The 19,014-nt window shown below is 40.8% G+C and overlaps 1 protein-coding gene across 3 annotated transcripts in view; it reads right to left on the bottom strand.

Moving 5' to 3' along the window:
• The window catches only part of AFG2A (AAA ATPase AFG2A), a 302,070-nt gene that overhangs the window by 193,888 nt on the left and 89,168 nt on the right, over positions 1 to 19,014 (bottom strand). For all 3 annotated transcript variants that reach the window (XM_077815195.1, XM_077815196.1, XM_077815197.1), the window contains exon 14: positions 9,484 to 9,610. In XM_077815195.1, the coding sequence (XP_077671321.1) occupies positions 9,484 to 9,610 (127 nt within the window). The remainder of the gene's footprint in view (positions 1 to 9,483; positions 9,611 to 19,014) is intronic.

The following is a 19,014-nucleotide window of genomic DNA, read 5'->3' as shown; positions in this document are numbered from 1 at the left end:
AGTGAGGTCATACCAGCGGGAGCAGAATAGCACACTCTTCAGCATGGCATTCTCATGCACACCAGACAAGACCACGTCCAGTTTTATACCTGTACTGGACAGGACACAAACTGCACAAAAGTAGGACCGTCCTGCTTCAAACCGCACGAATGGCCTGCCTCGCTACAGCAGCTTCCGTACTCTTCTCAGTTTCAAAACAACCATTGGCTTGAACTCCCTTAGTTGAGCCTGGGCCTTACCAGTTCAGCCCTCAGGCACGTTAATGAGCCTAACAGGGCTGCAGCAGAATTGCCTGATTGGCCACCTGGTCCAAACAGCTGAAAGGAGCCAACAGGTTTACATTTAGGCTTAGCATCAGGTTGTTGACTGTTCGTTGCTTATACCCACAGCTGCGATCACTCCTGTGCCTCCCTTGTTCCCAGCATTGTTCCCATCCTGCTGCAGTCTGCTCCTGTCCTGTTCTAGCCCACTCAGCCCTGCTCCCCTGGCCCAGCTTCTGACTCTGGCTCTCACCAATCAATCCAAGGGTCAGACCCCTGACTCTGACCCTTGGATTGATTCCAACTTCCTGACCCTGAGGTCAGGCTGTGTCTCTGATCACTAGGTCAGACTGCTGACTTCCAGGAGCAGCAGTAGGGACCCTCCCCACACACCAACAGCCATACAGGAGTAACAAGGGCAGCAACAGGAATTCCCTCTTATCCAGGAGAGGGCAGGAGTAACAGCAGGGGGGAACCATGCCTGCAACTCTTATCTCAGTCGCCAGAGTTTATCTGCTTTAATGGGGGTCTGATCAGGCTGCATCTACCTCCTTCTCTTCACACAGAATTCTCTGCATGAATGGTATTGAGGGACTCCCAAACAGTAGGTCTTATTACTGTTATATATAGGGCCCTACCAAATTCACGGCCATGAAAAACGCATGAAATCAGACTGTGAAATCTGGTCTCCCCCCGTGAAATTTGGTCTTTTCTGTGCTTTTACCCTATACTATACAGATTTCATGGGGGAGGCCAGAGTTTCTCAAATTGGGGGTCCTGATCCAAAAGGGATTTGCAGGGGTGGGGTCACAAGGTTATTTTAGGGGGGGTCATATTATTGTCATCCGTACTTCTGCGCTGCCTTCCAAGCTGGGGGGCCGGAAAGCGGCGGCTGCTGGCCAGGTGCCCAGCTCTGAAGACAGCGCCCCACCAGCAGCCGCACAGAAGGGTGGATATAGGATACCAGGCCACCCTTACTTGTGTGCTGCTGACTTCAGAGGTGGGGGCTGGACACTGGCGGCCACTGACTGACAGCCCAGCTCTGGAGGCAGCAGCACACAAGTAAGGGTGGCAACACCACACCCTGCCCTCCTTATTTCTTGTCATAAACATACAGTTCAGGGTAGCATAAAATCCCTCCTTTACCTGTAAGGGGTTAAGAAGCTCAAATAACCTGGTTGGCACCTGACCAAAAGGACCAATAAGGGAAAAAGATCCTTTCAAATCTGTGGGGGGAGGTTTTTGTTTGTGTGGTCTTTTGCTGTTCTCTCTGGGACAGAGAGGGACCAGGGCAGGAAAAACCATCTCCTAAAACCCTACCTGAAATAAGCATCTAGATTACAAAAATTGTAAGTAAAGCAAGGAAATGTGTTAGATTATCTTTTGTTTTAGCTTGTGAATTTTCCCTATGCTAAGAGGGAGGTTTATTCCTGTTTTTTTGTAACTTTGAAGTTTTGCCTAGAGGGGAATCCTCCGCATTTTAAATCTTATTACCCTGTAAAATTACCTTCCATCCTGATTTTACAGAGGTGCTTCTTTTACTTTTTTCTTCATAATAAAGTTCTGTTTTTAAGAATCTGATTGGTTTTTAGTGTCCTAAAAACCCAAGGGTCTGGTCTGTGCTCACCTTGTTTATCTATTTGGTTGGTATATTATTCTCAAGCCTCCCCAGGAAAGGGGGTGAAGGGGCTTGGGGGGATATTTTAGGGAAACAGGAACTCCAAGTGGTCCTTTTCCTGAATCTTTGTCTAACTCCCTTGGTAGTGGCAGCAATACCGTCCAAGGACAAGGAAGAATTTTTGCCTGGGGAAGTTCGTAACCTAAGCTGGTAGAATTAAGCTTAGGGGGTCTTTCATGCGGGTCCCCACATCTGTACCCTAGAGTTCAGAGTTGGGAGGGAACCCTGACACTTCTGCACTGCTGCTGGTGGCAGCTCTGCCTTCAGAGCTGGGCTCCTGGCCAGCAACCGCCGCTCTCTGGCCGCCCAGCTCTGAAAGCAGCACCGCCACCAACAGCAGTGCAGAAGTAAGCGTAGCAGTACTGCACATCCCCCCCCAGAGTAACCTTGCGACCCCCCCCCCCAACTCCTTTTTGTGTCAGGACCCCTACAGTTAAAATACTGTGAAATTTCAGATTTAAATAGCTGAAGTCATGAAATTTACAATTTTTAAAATCCTATCTCCGTGAAATTGACCAAATGGACTGTGAATTTGGTAGGGCCTTAGTTATATAAAATGAAGGCAGCAGTTCTCAGAGTTATTTTTCAGGCTCACAGTAGGCCTCACTGCATCAGTTACGCTTGGTTCATGTTCTCAAGGTTTTCATCATGATCATGAAGACTAGAAACTTATCTTTAGAAAACAAAAATTAAGTTTACATTCTGATGGAGTCACATCACTGTAAGCGTTGCGGCCCTGAGCACTAGACTATAGTGTCTACCTTTAATCCAACCCTGTGTGTAATGGCATCATTAGGCAGAACCTTTAGATTCCCCCAAAATCCTACAGAAATCAAGTATAACTTCTTCCTTGTTTCAACCTTAGCAGTCAGTTTATATTACGTTTTCAAGGCTCTCTCTGTAAAGAACAGGACTGGAAGATTTACTTTTATTTTAAATGAAAGCTAAAGTTCTCCTTTATGATCCCATCCCCATCAAATCAGGGGATGCCAGGTGTAGAATACACAAAGTACAAAGCCCAGCTCAGCTTTTCTTTGTAACCAGGGCAACTGTAATCCTATCATGTTGAAGCCATTACATAAACAAGACGTGTGTGTGATCAAGATGAAGAGTACAAGGCAGGCCCTAAAGTCATCAAATAGGCAAATACACAAATAAATGAGCATACTGTGATAGGAACTGTAATTTATGCCAGCAAACCTGACTGGTAAACATGCTTACAGTATCACCTGCTTTAATAACAGATACATTTCCAGACAATAACTAATAAATATGCAAGATTCTTTATTTCCTTTAACTCATAAAACTGCAAACCTAAATATTTGAATTTCTTCCATAAGCCTCAAGAAAGGCAGAACTTTGAAGTTTCTAAAGAGGAAAGATTATTTTCTTTTGCTGCAGGCCAGAAATTAGAATTTCTTTGCTGATTCTGCCAAACCGCCATAAAATATATTTTTTATTTTCATCAAAATAAACCACTTTGAATTAGAGCTGTCCCATAGCTACTGAGTGATCAACATTTTGAGGGTCAGACTAACTTTGTAAACCACTGTATGAACCCTCTGACCAAAAGGGACCCTCCAAAACCACGCAAGATCAAACAGGATTGTGGGGAAAGAGTTTCATTCCATTTCCTCACTGTTGGCAGTTTGAGGACAACACATGCTGCAGTTTTATTTTGTTCACATGATCAGAACAGTGGGTTGCATCCACATGTTTTTTAACTAAATGAGCTAAATTCAACCCTGGGTGGTAAAGCTTCTCCAAAGAATAATTTGGTCCCAGTGTTTTCGGTAAAAAGTTTTTAGGCCTAAGTAAAAATACAAAAAGGAGAAAAATGTTCCTCTGTACTGGCATATTTAGAGCATACTCATGAGCAGCATGCAAGACATCTTAGATTTGAACCCATATTCTTCCAGGCTATTCACAGTTTTTTAAAAAGCATGTATAAACTCCTAGTTCTTTGGCATTCATTGCATTATTTGTGCATCGCTACAATTTTGGTTTTATACTGCTCTGAAGCATAAGAACAGAAGAATGGCCATACTGGGTCAGACCACAGGTCCACCTAGCCCAGTATCTTGTCTTCCGACAGTGGCCAATGCCAGGTGCCCCAGAAGGAATGAACAGAACAGGTAATCACCATGTGATTCATCCCCCGTCGCCCATTCCCAGCTTCTCAACACTGATGAAATCCAGACCATCATCAATCTAAAAACAATAGGCTATGCTGACATCACGTCATCTCATTCATCTTCATTTGTCCCATCACATCCTGTCATTCTTATGCAAATGACACACTTGAGGATGCAACTTTTCTGCACTCCGTGATAAGGGGGAGTAAGGCTGTTAAAAGCCCCAGGGTGCCACCCCAGACCACAGACTATCACTTCATTCAACACCTTGTGTTTTACATCACATCTAATGTGTCTGACATTCAAATTTGACCCAGCAGGAGGTAAAACTATTTGATTTCTCAGCTACATACATCTCACTTCCTGTGCTGAAACACTCACTGAACTCCCTTGGGATCAAACAGTGTCTTGCTTCAGTGTCCCCTTGCTAATGGAAATTGAAATACTGCTCAAGAGGAAGAAGATATTTGCATGGGGCATGTAACAATGATAGCAATCCACCCTTCTCACCTAAGAGTTAAGATCTACACTAAAACCCTGGGTATGCTGAGACTCTGTGACACAGAAGCATCGGTTGCATCCGATGAAGTGAGCTGTAGCTCATGAAAGCTTATGCTCAAATAAATTGGTTAGTCTCTAAGGTGCCACAAGTACTCCTTTTCTTTTTGCGAATACAGACTAACACGGCTGCTACTCTGAAAGAAGCAAGTTGGTTTAGATTAGCGAATACCAAGGAGGAAAAACACATAGGTTACCTTCCAAGGAAATTTGGTAGAGAGCACTTTGGAAAGAATGTGCACACTCAATTACAAGTCTGTTTAAAACATTTAATTTTAGGTTGAATAAGAGTATACAAGATCCTAAAATGTTTTAGGTCCCAAAAATTATTCCCCGAGCCTAGAAGTCAGCATGAATTAAAATCATTTCCCATACTTGTAAGTCTGTCTCATCAGTTCTATTCCCACAGCTGTTCCCCCAGACACCACAGGTGGTGAAAACTAAGCTTATCTGTTGCACAACAGGAAGGATTTTATTATTATTTACTCATAACAGTGTTTTGTTTCATCAGCACCTTCAATAAATGCTCTGAACATCTTGTTCCCATCACATGTGTGAATGTAGGAAGAGCAATTTTTATTAGACGGGAAAAAATACGGGAACAATAGAAGTACGTAAAATAAGACATTTTCTCTCAGGAAAGTAGCAACCACCTAGAACAACCTTAGCATCATGTGAGAAATGAAGTTGGTTAAAATGTCTCACACAGTCTTAAATGTGGGGGTTGTGTTATTGGCAATAGTGCTTAGGTACCATGGTGATAGTCCAAGAAATTATTATAATTAATAAATGTATGTCACAAGTACCAACCAAGTTTACAGTTAAATGGATGGCTAAAAATATGTGTAAATAAGAGAGCCCTGATATCCATATTTACAATGACAGCAAAGCCTGCATCAGACTGAGGAAAAATAATCTTCCACTTACTTGCTCTCTATATTCTCAAAAGTTTGTCTCAAATTATAGGAAAGTACCATAAACTGTATATTAATAGATAAAGAAGAAACTACATAAACAGGAATATGCTGGATTTATGTTTACTCTTTTGGTAAATTAATACATCTAGACATATCACAAACACCTTCCAAACTTTTCTCTGTTTACAAAGCTAAGAATAGAACCTCCAGTAACATTTACTGTATTCCTCAATCCCTGCAACACTAAAGCAAAGAACACAGATGTGCATTGTACTTGTGATTTTTTACAGTATATAAGGAACACACATTAAAGTGAACATACAGTCATCATATGAATGCTTGAGAAGGGCATATATTGATTGGAAATATGTGATTACACTAATGAATATTTTAAAACATTACATTAATTCATATTTTTAAAAAGTTTTTAAAGGCATATATGGAAACTGACTAATCATAATGTAAACCACAAATCCACATTGCAACATTTTCCAGTTGTTAGTTTACTGAAGCCCAGAATAGTGACGTTCTTATAGTGTTCACCCCTCTCCCTTTTCCCTTCCAAAGAAGAGAAAGAGCAACCACTGTAAGCGTCCGTGACTCCTGGGATAGAGTAGCATAATGGTGCAACCTACTTGGCTTGTAGGAAGCATGGTGTCACTGTGGGTACATGTACACTAGAGCTGGAGGAGTAATTTCCAATTTGGGTAGGGATACCTGTGCTCTGATCAATCTAGTGCACTAAAAACAGCAGTGTAACTGTGGCTGCATGGCTAACAGTTGTGCCTCCAGTGTGCCTAGGATTTCAGATAGGATTGTACTCGAGGTAGCTAGCGCATCGCAATGCCTGTGCAGCTGCAGCTACACTGCTATTTTGAGAGTGCCAGCTTGATCAGAGCTAGCACGGGCATGTTCATTTGAGCTGGAAATTACACCTTCCAGCTCCAGTGTACAAACACCACCACACTGACTCACTGGTTCTCAAACTTCATTAAGTTGCACTTGGTCTCTCTCCTCCCGCAGTCAGTGTGGAATGGCAAGATTCTAATCTATACCCATCTATAAAATAGCCCTTTAAAAGAGAGTTTCTTTTCCTTAGAAGAAAATATTTTAAATCTTTTGAAAATGATTTTATTTTCCTTCTCCCTTGTCTTTCCTTTTGTCCAATTCAATAATAAATAAAACAACGATACAGCTCTGTAAAAATCAGCAATAAAAGGAAGTTGGAAAAGCATAATTTGTATTTAAAAAATAATGTAAGAAAATTAGTCTTATCCATTTCTCAAGATTTTAAATTTTGTAAGGCAGTCAAAGACCTTTTCTATTCAGAACAAACTATAACTTAATGGGCATGTGTTCCCTCTTCGTTGTCTGTTGGCAGAATCAAGAGCTTCCTAGGCATTTTCACTGGGCAAGTTGTAGTGAGACACAAAAACTAGTGTTTTGAAGTCAAAGCAAGATCTTCCTGACATAGCAGCCCAAATTACACAGGATAAAAGAAGAGAAGCTAATAGTTAACAGCAACCCCTGCATTTAAATTATATTCATCTGAAAACCCTTTCCCTCACTAAGAGGGAAATCCTCGTCACCCAATTCCAATCTCAGCTAAATGGGAAATGTGACTTTCATGAAGATATAAGGGAACAGAATTCTTCCTCTCAACCACCAGAATATCTACAACCCTGCTCCAGGGTTTCTACTGCAGGTATTTACATAGTATTTTGTTCAGCGGAGCCATTTATTTTGCACTTTGCCAGAAATGGCAAAACTGAGGGAAGCCAGGGATGATAAAAGGGCTTTGTCACCTTCCGTCTTTATTACCCATAGGTGAAATTTTGTTTAAGTTCAGTAAAGTTTCAACCTTTTGGCTAATTTCTAAATAGATCTAAATCTCCTTTCATTGGTTCCTGTCTTCAGCAGTATATCTCCTCCTCCCTCTGCTGCTCTGCAGCAGCTGATAACTAAAATAAACTATTCCCAAAGAAGTGGATGTACAAACAGATCCATGCATGGACCAGCACTACATACTGTGAGATTAGAACAAAACCAGCAGATGAAATTTAAAATCCTCCAGTCTATATGACAGAGGTCTGCTTTTGCAGCAGAAGTTGTAGCTGCAGAATGCAGTATTGCTAGTAACAGAAGTCCTGAGCAGCTATTAATATTACAGATTGGTAGCTGCCTGTTGGGTTTGATAGCCGGTTGCTGGAGAAGGTTAATTTCGAGGATGAGTTTTGCTTACTGTCATTTAGTAGTTAGCGTGTTTGTGTTGTACTGCCCTCTTCTGAATGGAATGTCTTGCTCAAATGTGATTATGTTGCTCTAGAGCAGGGGTTCTCAACTTTTTTCATTCTGAGCCCCCCTCCGCAAACATGCTATAAAAACTCCACGGGCCACCTGTGCCACAACAACTGATTTTCTGCTTATAAAAGCCCGGGCCGGCGTTAAGGGCAAACAGTGCAATTGCCTGGGGCCCCATGCCATAGGGGCCCCCAAGAAGCTAAGTTGCTCAGGCTTTGGCTTTAGCGCCCAGTGGCGGGACTTAGAGCCCTGGGCTTCAGCTCCATGCAACGGGGCTTCAGATTTCTGCCCTGGGCCCCAGTGAGTCTAACACTGGCCCCCTGGATGAGAACCTGTTCTATAGCATATCTAGTCCAAGATTGGGATTTCCATCCATAGGGAAATGCCAATATTTCAAAATTTGATATTTTCCCAAATCGGGACAAAAAGTTGAATACTAGATTTTTTTTTCAGAATAGACAGTCCAACCAGAGGGGAGACCATGGTTCATAATGGGAGTCCAGCCAGTGAGTCCGGCGCATAGAGGGAAATGGGGGCATGAGGCACCCAAACACCAAGCACTGTGGCAGTTCAGGTGAACAGAAAATAACATCCAACTGACCCAAAAGGAAATGTTTCTCTTCAATATGACAAATCAGAATGTTTCAACTCAGGTTGACCTGATGCCAAATTAAATATTTAGTGCACATTTTCTCAATAGAAAATTAATTTTTTTTGGCAAGAATCAAAAAAATTCCCACAGATAGTTTCAATTAGAAATGACATTTTCAACTGAAATTTATTTGAGGGGAAAATTCCTGACCTGCTCTACCCTAGTGGCTAACACACAAAGCATATAAAAAAGCCTTAATGATAACAGCCATCAGTGGACCGTCTCTTGCACACAAGTGATAGAGGGTTGTGTTTTTTGGAGGCAAAGTCAAGCAAGGAAAGACTTCCTTGAGTAAGGAGCACCACTTAGAAATGCTTCTTAGAGGAAAGTAGTTCAAACTTGGTCCACTCCATCCTTTTTTACTCGGACAAGAGAACATGGCTGTGGACTGTTTTAAAGTGATTTGGGGGAGTTGTGGAGTGTTTTGGGTTTGTTTTTTTTTGCAGTAAGCTACAGATTTTGGTTTCTCAAAATGTAAAATGGGCTGTAATTATTATCCAGATATATTCGACTCGGTATCTAAAAAGAAATTGTAATGTTTTACACCTGGAACAGCTATGGCTGGAAATGAGCTGAACTAGCAGCACGGATTACTAAATATTTTCAAAGGAAATAACTAATGCAGCAGTCCAGCAAACACCTTCATAAACAAACACATACTCTGAAAGCAAAATAGACACAAGTGCTTCTACAGAAATATTACAGACATCCTGGGAGCTTGATTTAAAAGAAAAATAAGTTTTCAGAAAACTGATACTTAAGGATGTTGCAGAACATTTTTATTTTCACTAAGCCTCATGTAACAAAAAAAGGAAATGCAGACACAACCCTTTCCTCTCCCTTTGTCTTTGTCTTTCAAAGATCTTCCCTTCAACAGAAAATGGATTAGAGAATTAGGGGAAACCACTGAAAGAGAATCAAATTATTTCAGAAGCCGGTTTTCACAAGAGACCAGAATATACCACAATGCAACTATTCTTACCTTGTCTATCATATCCGGTCGGTTTGTAGCTGCCAAAATTGTCACGTCCTTTAACTGTTCTATCCCATCCATTTCCGTTAACAGCTGAGCCAAGACACGGTCTGCTACGTTCCCAGCACCTGAAGACCTGATTAACAAAAATGCAACAGATTAGTTGTTCCCTTCCTAGATAATTACCAAATGAGAAAGGGTTTACTCTTCTGTAAAACCATTAAAAAAACCTTTTCAATTTTATAGAATAGCTTTCTGATTTTTCACTTTCATCTTCAGTAGCTGAGGGGAAAAATAACATAAATCATGTAAACTAGTTAAGGGTATATTCCAGAATTAGCCCTTCAAAAGATTTCTCCGTATTCATAAAAACGTCTGAGCTTGTCATTTACTACCTTGACATGGCAGACTGGACAAGGTTTTCACACAATATAAATAGTCTGGTGTAAATATTTCTAAGGTGAGAATAGTTGGATTCAAAAGGCTTCCTAACAGACAATACCTCAGTTCCTACCACTACCCAGGTGATTGCTTATGCCACCCCATCCAGTACAAAGTACAAGAACTTATTCATTTCGCAGTGTTCCACTATATTTTCACTTCTTCAACCTCCATCAAATGAGACCAATTTGAGTGCTAGCCAGCTAACTCATAAACGCATTTCCTGCCTTTATAATTTATCCATCTGTTTCTCCAGGAGAACAGAACAGAAAAGAACAGAAAAAGAAAAAGTTAAGTTGGGGGAAAGAAAGATACAAGTATCAAGTTTTGAAATCCCAAAAACATTAAACCCCAAAACAAAGGCAAAAAACATTTTATGCCTTTGAAGAAGTTTGGGAACGGATTCTAGTCACACTAAAGTCACACAAAGTCAATGGCAAAACTCTTAAATACACGTGAAAGACATGTTAAAAAAAAAAGTAATTTGGTATTTTCATTACAGCTTCTAATTTTTTTAAGCTAACAACAATACACTTGGGTTAACTCACTGTACAATCAGCCAACTGCCTTCTGCCCAAGTAAATGTATGTACATAGAAGAGAGATGTTGAATAACTCAAAGTAAAGGAACAAACTGTACGGTTACTTAAATCCCACTTACAAAACCTTTCTGAAATGTTATGCTTTGGTCTGAAGACATCATCAATAAATAGGTAAAATTAATAATTCAGCGTGAAATATACTTTATTTCAAAAACGTTATAAGAACTAGGGGCATATTGTTTTATCAAAAAATACTAAGACGCAAGACCTAGGAAATATTAGGGCCATATACACATATGTCGTGTGTGTGTGTGTGTGTGTGTGTGTGTGAGAGAGAGAGAGAGAGACACACACACGGAAGAAGCTTAATATCAAAGCCAATAGATCATCTTTGCATATAATGAAAATATAATACAATGAGGTACAGAAAAGGTAAACTAAACAAGTGCCAGTTCTTTTCTGAAAGAAAAGAAATGGAAAAGTCAGCATCAATAACAGTATCTGAAACAAAATCAGAATAAAGGTTGAGTTATTATTAAAATGTGTTTTTAAAAAACCCTAATACGTCTGAATGGAAGCAAAGCTGTGCCTACAAATTCACAGGCTTGGGACCAGACTCTGAACTCTTGATTTCTGAGATGGGTGAGATTTTCTATGAGGCTAAGCCAAAATACTGGTCTCCTGAAGGCAAAGACAAATCAACAGCTTGTTCCAAAAGCTCCCTCTGCTGAACAACTGCTGCAAGTAGAGTTGAGAAGTTTAAAACAGGTGGGGGAGGAAAGGGTGGGGAGTAAAGCCAAACAGTGTTAAGACTAAAATTTTACTGACCTCAAATAACAGAATTTAAATCATCGAATTAAGGCCTGCTCCTTACGCAGGGTAAAACTCAGACTGTTATCAAATAGGATTTGCCCACCAAAGATGTAAAAGACACAGTAAATCATCCAGGATCAGCCCCCTTGCCATAACAGGATTGCTCCCTACAGACTACTCACATTTCTTCATAACTTTGTGCCACTTTGTCTCCCTGTATTTAAAGGGACACTTTCCAATATATTTTAACAAATGTTATTCTCCATTATTTATAATACCTTCCTAGTGATGCTCAATTTATCCTCCTTTCTTTGGTAAATATTTCTTTTGTCCCCAGCACCACTTATATCGCTAAAGGAGCCTTAACACTGCAACAATTAAAAAATATATATGTAAAATAACTCGAGTGTGCACGCACGCACACACACAGAGAAATAATATTTGTCGGCCATATTGTAATTTAACATGAAAAAAATCATACCAGATTTTAAGATACAATAAAACTTTTAATTTCTGCTTGTCCTTATTTTTGCAACCTTATACTGCTTGCATACTAATGCACCACCACTGCTAATGCAATATACATTTGAGAACAGCGCTTGCTAAATGTTTTAGAGTCAGAGAGATCATAACTCACAAAATAGTTATTGCTATTGCTGTTTCTATAATTTTCAAGGGGGAAAGAACAGATTTTTAACTTATTGCTGATATTCAGAATCTGGAAGACATCTGCTTCCTGGTTAAATAAATGTTGCCTAACACAATAATGGGGTGAGCGAAGGGGATTGCTGAGAAATATTAGAGAAGGGACTTCGTTTCTTAGTCAGCTTTTTTTTGTTGTGTTGCAGCAGTGTTAACAATTCCCCAGTGAAATGAGTGCATTTCTAACATACCGAGAGGTCACAGCCCTATCAATTTAAAAGGAGCGGAATGTGATACAATACTATAGTTGTTTGCAGGTTAGTAAATACTTTTCAAAGGAAATAGATCTTTAAAATAAATTAGAGTCAACTTTTGTAAAACTTGTATCCTGAAAAGACTTATACATAGGCTTAACATCTCATCCGTGAGACTACTCATAGACAAACAGTTAGGCATAAAAGCCTCTGTAAGATCAGGGTCTAAATGAAAATTGCACATGAAAATGGTCTGAAACCAGAAGTCACCGGGAGAGGGGGCAAATTTTTTTGGTTTAAGAAATGCAGGAATACGTGTTTATTTTTATTTTTTATTTGAGGGCGGGGGGAGGCATTGGATCCCTCCTGATACGAACATCTATGTTGCAAGTTTCAGTATGGAGACAATGTTTATCCCAAGTATAAAAATCATGGACAGGGTGGACTTGGAAAGTAACTGAACAGCATCTGAATTAATCTCATTGATGGCAAAATCCCCAAATGTTTTCAAAGAGTGAAAAGCAAAGTTAAATTCCAAGCTACATGCTATGTATACATAAGGCTTAAGAACATACTCTCCCCCCTCCCCCAATACTGTACATTAATCCAACAGTATGAACTCCTACATCCATGCAGAGCCCCACTGAAGTCAATGGTATTTGGTACCAGACCAACAGCCCAAGATAGCAGATCCCAGTGAAGAAATATGGCCTTTTCTATTATTTGGCATCAGATAGGGAATATGCTACAGGCAGAGGAAAAATATTTTATAGTAAAGACAGGTGGCTGAAAAAAAATTAATAAAATGTCTGAAAATAAAATGTCTGATACACAGACAACTGCCTGGAATTTGCATGTATTTACTCAAACTAGATTGTCATATTGCGCAGCATATTTAGCCTGTATTCTACAGTAAATAAACTGGTCAGGCTTGACAAAGCCCTGGCTGGGATGATTTAATTGGGGATTGGTCCTGCTTTGAGCAGGGGGTTGGACTAGATGACCTCCTGAGGTCCCTTCCAACCCTGATATTCTATGATTCTATGATTCTTTTGGCTTAACAGGATATCCTATAAAAATGCAGACAGGCAGACATTTATCGCTAGAGATTTCTTCACCAGCTGCTCCAGAACTGCATCACCACCATGTGCTCCGAGGAGCTCCAGTGCTGTATAAACTGTTAATCTGAAGGGTGACATACAAATATGCATTTTTCCATTTTCCCATGATTTCCCAGCAAGGGTTTCAAATTAATGCAGGCAATGCTCATTAAGGCTGCCTGGACTTTTGATACATACGGCAGTCAGAAAAACAAATTATGATTAGCCCTCCAATCCTACTTACACATTTCCACAACCAACGGCCAGCCAAGACACCCCCACCCCCCCGCCACCCTACCTGACTTCCACACACTGATTTCATCATCACAACTACACAGAAATAGTCCTCAAAAGGCACGTACCGGTACAGACTCATTTCCTGTCAGCAAACTGACTGAGAATGAATGCAGTCAAAATTAAGAGTTTGAGAGAGTGTACGCGTGCCTCACCCTCACCACAAATTCCCACGACTCCAAAATAAAAAAGGGGTAAGAGAAATCTGGCAACTTCATTGCTGCCTGAGAACTTTAAATCCTTTGTAATGTTGTGAAAATAAAATTACACCGTTCTTTTTAAAAATATGAAATAGGATTAATGTTTGTACAGTGCTCTGAAAAATATAAAGCAGTAGCTAAGTATTAAGCATTACAATCAGTTTGGAAGTCATTCTTTCTGTGTACGGATTAATTTTTTTGTCAAATCCTCTTTAAACCACTTTCTACACATTTACAATAATCTCTTAAAGCATAGCACTTAGTTTTTTTAAATCACTTGCAGCCAGAAACTACCACCCTTACTCCCACTGAAGTGTAAATAACTGTGCAGGTAGCCCATTGATTTCAGAGAGCATGCGTATGCATGTCTTTACTCATAACACAAATTCCCTGAATTCCAAAGTATGCCACGTGAAACTATTTATATAGTTATGGCACTATTTAGTGTGAAACAGACAGACTAGGCCTCAATCGTAGTGAAAGCTCCATTTCCCATGTGCATTCTGAAGTGAGAGATTCCTAGAATACAGGTGTATTTATATTGCATGCAAGACTTAAAATTAACCATTGCTATCTGATTGACAACCAAAGCAGCATATGTGCTGCTCAACATATGGGATTCTGTGACAGGGTGCACTGGCAGGGTGCACAGGGTGCACTGGTACCACGACAAACAAGGGGTTAACCTCAGTTTCCCTTCCTCCTCCTGGCTCCTGGAGCTGATCCAATGCCCATTAAAATTAGTTCCAAGCTGAGCCTTCCAAGGCTAAATAACTAGTTTTTAAAAAGGAAGCCACTTTTGAGATAATCATCTGCTATTTATTTTTTCCACTTCTTAAACTTAAAAAGCTGAACAGATTTTTTAAAATTTAAAAAGATATATCTCCCCAAAATGAGATGTTAAAGGTCCAGCTCATTACAGAAATTTGTAAACAAGCATTCATAATGAAAACACAGACAGACCCTTAGTCCTACAGGTGTTTGCAGGATTGATCTAAAATGAGTAGTTTTGCAGAATACAGCATATAACATTTTAACTCAGAAATTTACTTGAGCCCTGATCCTGAAATTGATCAGGTTCAGCAGTTTGCCTGCACAGAACTTCGTCAACTTCAGTGGGGCTTGGTGCAGGAACCCTGAACAAAGTGAAGTTGCAGAATCAGGACCGTAATGTAGTAGATAAGGTGGAAGACAAGGATTGCTCAATGAAGGTAAATTCCAAGAAAATCAAAAGAAAGCTTCACCAGTGTCTTTTGGATTAACATCTTAAAATCAACCCAAGAACCTACTTATTCCTTCAAAACAATGCTTTAAGCACCTAAAGAAGATACCTGTAAGAATTATGAAGTTCCTGTTTCCTCTTATCTGGTTTAAATACAGTATCCTGAAGCTGCCACATAACTTGGAGGCCAAACTCAACTACATTTTTTTAAATCAGTAAGAGAACTACATCATGCTCAACTGATTTCAGCAACAGTGACTATGCTGTTCAACTTTCCAGAAAAATGACTGAACAATGACTGCTTACTATTCTGCATACAAAGGGCCAGTGCTGCTCCCACAGAAGACAGTGCTGCAACTGACTTCAAAGAAAACAGATTTAGGGTCACAGTAAATTATATTTGCAGTAGGCTGATAAGAGAAAGCATAACCCCACTCATGGGACAAAAGTAAATCTGAAAAGAAAAAAAACAACAGTAAAGTAATAACAAAATAAATACCACCACCTACCACTTATAAGAATTCCATACAAACATTAACAAATTAACCCTTATCATAAAACCATGAGGTAGATATATATTTTTGTACCCATTTTACAGGTGGTGGGAGACTAAGTGACTTGCCCAAGATACAGAAGTGTCTGTGACAGAACTGAGATTAGAAGTCAGCAGTTCCTGGTCTTGGATCTGTGCTCAGACTCACAGATGACACCTCTCTGACAAATTAAATGAGGTTTAAGAGACTAATTTACATTTTTATATGGCATTTATCTCAAATCATCTGAATTCACAAACCGTGGGCCTAATCCTTCTCACTTTACTCACATGAATAGTCCTACTAAAGATCATAGGGGTAAAGTGAACAGGATTTGGGCAAATAAGTACAGAGCACCACAAAGTCAGCCTTTTAAGAAAGAGAGAAGGATGGCAGCCCAGGGGACACCCAGGATATTGCAGAACAGTGTAAGGGCACTCCAGGAGAACCACCTACTCTGACAAGATGCGCCATGGAACTTAATGTTTATGCAGAGCAGGCAGGGCACTAAAGTAAAACATGGAATTCAACTTATCTACCTGTGAAGTATCAACTGGTGAGCTGACCATGCCACCAGGTTTTGAACACTGATTATGATGGATTTCAAGGAGAATGTAACGCTTACGTCACTCTCAGGTAGATCCACCGGGACTACACTGCTGGTAAGCCTGGGAGAAGTTGGAGAGGGCTGCCATGGGCAAGGGTAGCATCTCAGCACAGATGACCCTGAACTCATGGAGATAACCAGGTTAGGGGATAGACCCCACAGGCTTTACCATACATAGGTGAACCCCTCCACCCAATAGCATGCTATAGGGTAATCTCCATATGGGAATCATCACTGAGATTTCTATGGGAAAAGTTTCCCACAGTTTTTCATTGGGGGGGGGGGGGCGGAGAAGGGGACAATCTGGCCCATTGTATCTACCACATGATATTAGACAAGACCTACATAAAAGTTTAGTCTTTTTACCAAAAAAGTTAAAGTAAATATTGAAAGGTATGAGCTTTAAAAATCTTCCTGCAAATGGCAATCTCAAATTACTTCTTTTACTGGAACTGGAAGGAAAAAATTTAACATGGACACAAACGTAAAACTCATTGACATAACAAAATAGTTGGTATCAAAAAATTAATATCTGCTCAAATAGACCAGAATTCTGAACTTCTCTATAAGCTACTGAGGTAAAGGGTTCCTGAAATACCAAAGACCCCTGCCAGCACACTCCCACACAAAAATCACTCCGCTCACACTGTCTGAAAGATTTTATTGAGTCTGACATTTCTGTCAGGGCTTTGTAGGGGTAAACTGTCAGCAAGAAGCACCTGCCAAGTCAGTCTTTTCAGTCCAACTGCCATGATCGTAATTAACTGTCTCACTGTTTTATTTCCTTCCCTCACAAATGTTGATGAAATATGGCTTTGGAAGTTCCATGTTTTCCACAGTATTAAAAGAAAATTTTACTCCAATGGCATAGCAGCTAGTAAATAAATATAATAAATAAATAAATAATGGCGGCAATACCTTCCCAGAGAATAGTAATGTCTCACAATGAAAATTAAGGTATTTGCCAAGAAAAAAAGCTTTTAAAGTGGATAAGGCCCTTAATTTACAGTTGAGCCTCTTTTCTTAAACACTGCTAGGACTTCAAGAAACATCTCCAGCTCTTGAGTAAAATTACTGGCCTTGCAAACATAGGTCATCACATTCATGCAGGCAATAGAATATGGTTACAATTGACACTTCTGTTTCCTGTAGCACCTTTCATTCAAGGATGCCCAGTATCAGAGGGGTAGCCGGGTTAGTCTGTATCTGGAAGCCTACTTTTGCCATCTCCAACTCAAGGAATATTTTCAACACACCACTGAACAGTGCACTGACCTACAGGAACCCTCCTACCAACACTACAGGAAGAAGAATTCTGCGTGGACTCCTCCTGACAGTCGAAATGACAGGCTGGACTTCTACAAAGAGTGCTTCCGCAGCCGTGCACAGGCTGAAATTGTGAACAAACAGCATCACTTTACCCCATAACCTCAGCCGTACAGAATGCAATGCCATCCACAGCCTCAGAAACAACTCTGACATTATAATCAAAGGGGCTGACAAAGGAGGTGCTGTAGTCATAATGAACAGGTTGGATCATGAACAGGAGGCTGCTAGGCAACTCTCCAACACCACATTCTACAGGCCACTATCCTCTGACCCCACTGAGGAGTACCAAAAGAAATTACACCATCTGCTCAAGAAACTCCCTGCTATAGCACAGGAACAAATCTAACAGACACACCCCTAGAGCCCTGACCAGGGGTATTCTATCTGCTACCCAAGATCCATAAACCTGGAAATCCTGGATGCCCCATCATCTCAGGCATTGGCACTCTTAAGGCAGGATTATCTGGCTATTTGGACTCTCTCCTCAGACATTATGCTACCAGCACTCCCAGCTATCTTCGAGACACCACCGACTTTCTGAGGAAACGACAATGCATTGGTGATCTTCCTGAAAACACCATCCTGGCCACCATGGATGTAGAAGCTCTTTACACCAATATTCCACAAGAGGATGGACTACAAGCTGTCAGGAACAGTATCCCTGATGAGGCCACAGCACATCTGGTGGCTGAGCTTTGTGACTTTGTCCTCACCCACAACCATTTCAGATCTGGGGACAACTTATATCTTCAAGTCAGCAGCATTGCTTTGGGTACCCGCATGGCCTCACAGTATGCCAACGTTTTTATGGCTGACTTAGAACAACGCTTCCTCAGCTCTCATCCCCTTGCGCCCCTCCTCTACTTGCACACATTGATGACATCTTTATCATATGGACCCACGGGAAGGAGGCCCTTGAAGAATTCCACCTGCATTTCAACAATTTCCACCCCACCATCAACCTTAGCCTGGACCAGTCCACACAAGAGATCCACTTCCTGGACACTACAGAGCAAATAAGTGATGGTCACAAACACCACCATACACCGGAAACCTACCGACCACTATACTTATCTCCATGCCTCCAGCTTCCATCCAGGACACATCACACAATCTATTGTCTATAGCCAAGCCCTAAAATACAACCGAATTTGCTCCAATCCCTCACAGACAAACACCCATAAGATCTTTATCAAGCATTCTAAAACTACAATACCGACCTGGGGAAGTGAGGAAACAGACTGACAGAGAGAGACAGGTATCCAGAAGTCACCTACTACAGGACAGGCCCAACAAGGAAAACAACAGAACACCACTGGTCATCACGTACAGCCCCCCAGCTAAACCTTCTCCAGCACATCATCAACGATCTACAACCTATCCTGGAAAACGATCCCTCACTCTCACAAACCTTGGGAGGTAGGCCAGTCCTCGCTTACAGACAGCCCCCCAACCTGAACCAAATACTCACCAGCAACTACACACCACACAACAAAAACACTAACGCAGGAACCAATCCCTGTAACAAACCCTGTTGCCTACTCTGTCCCCGTATCTACTCTAG

The sequence above is a fragment of the Eretmochelys imbricata genome, chromosome 4 (genome assembly GCF_965152235.1).
Source record: "Eretmochelys imbricata isolate rEreImb1 chromosome 4, rEreImb1.hap1, whole genome shotgun sequence".
In the NCBI taxonomy this organism is placed as follows: domain Eukaryota; kingdom Metazoa; phylum Chordata; order Testudines; family Cheloniidae; genus Eretmochelys; species Eretmochelys imbricata.
This window is presented reverse-complemented; position numbering and strand designations above follow the sequence as displayed.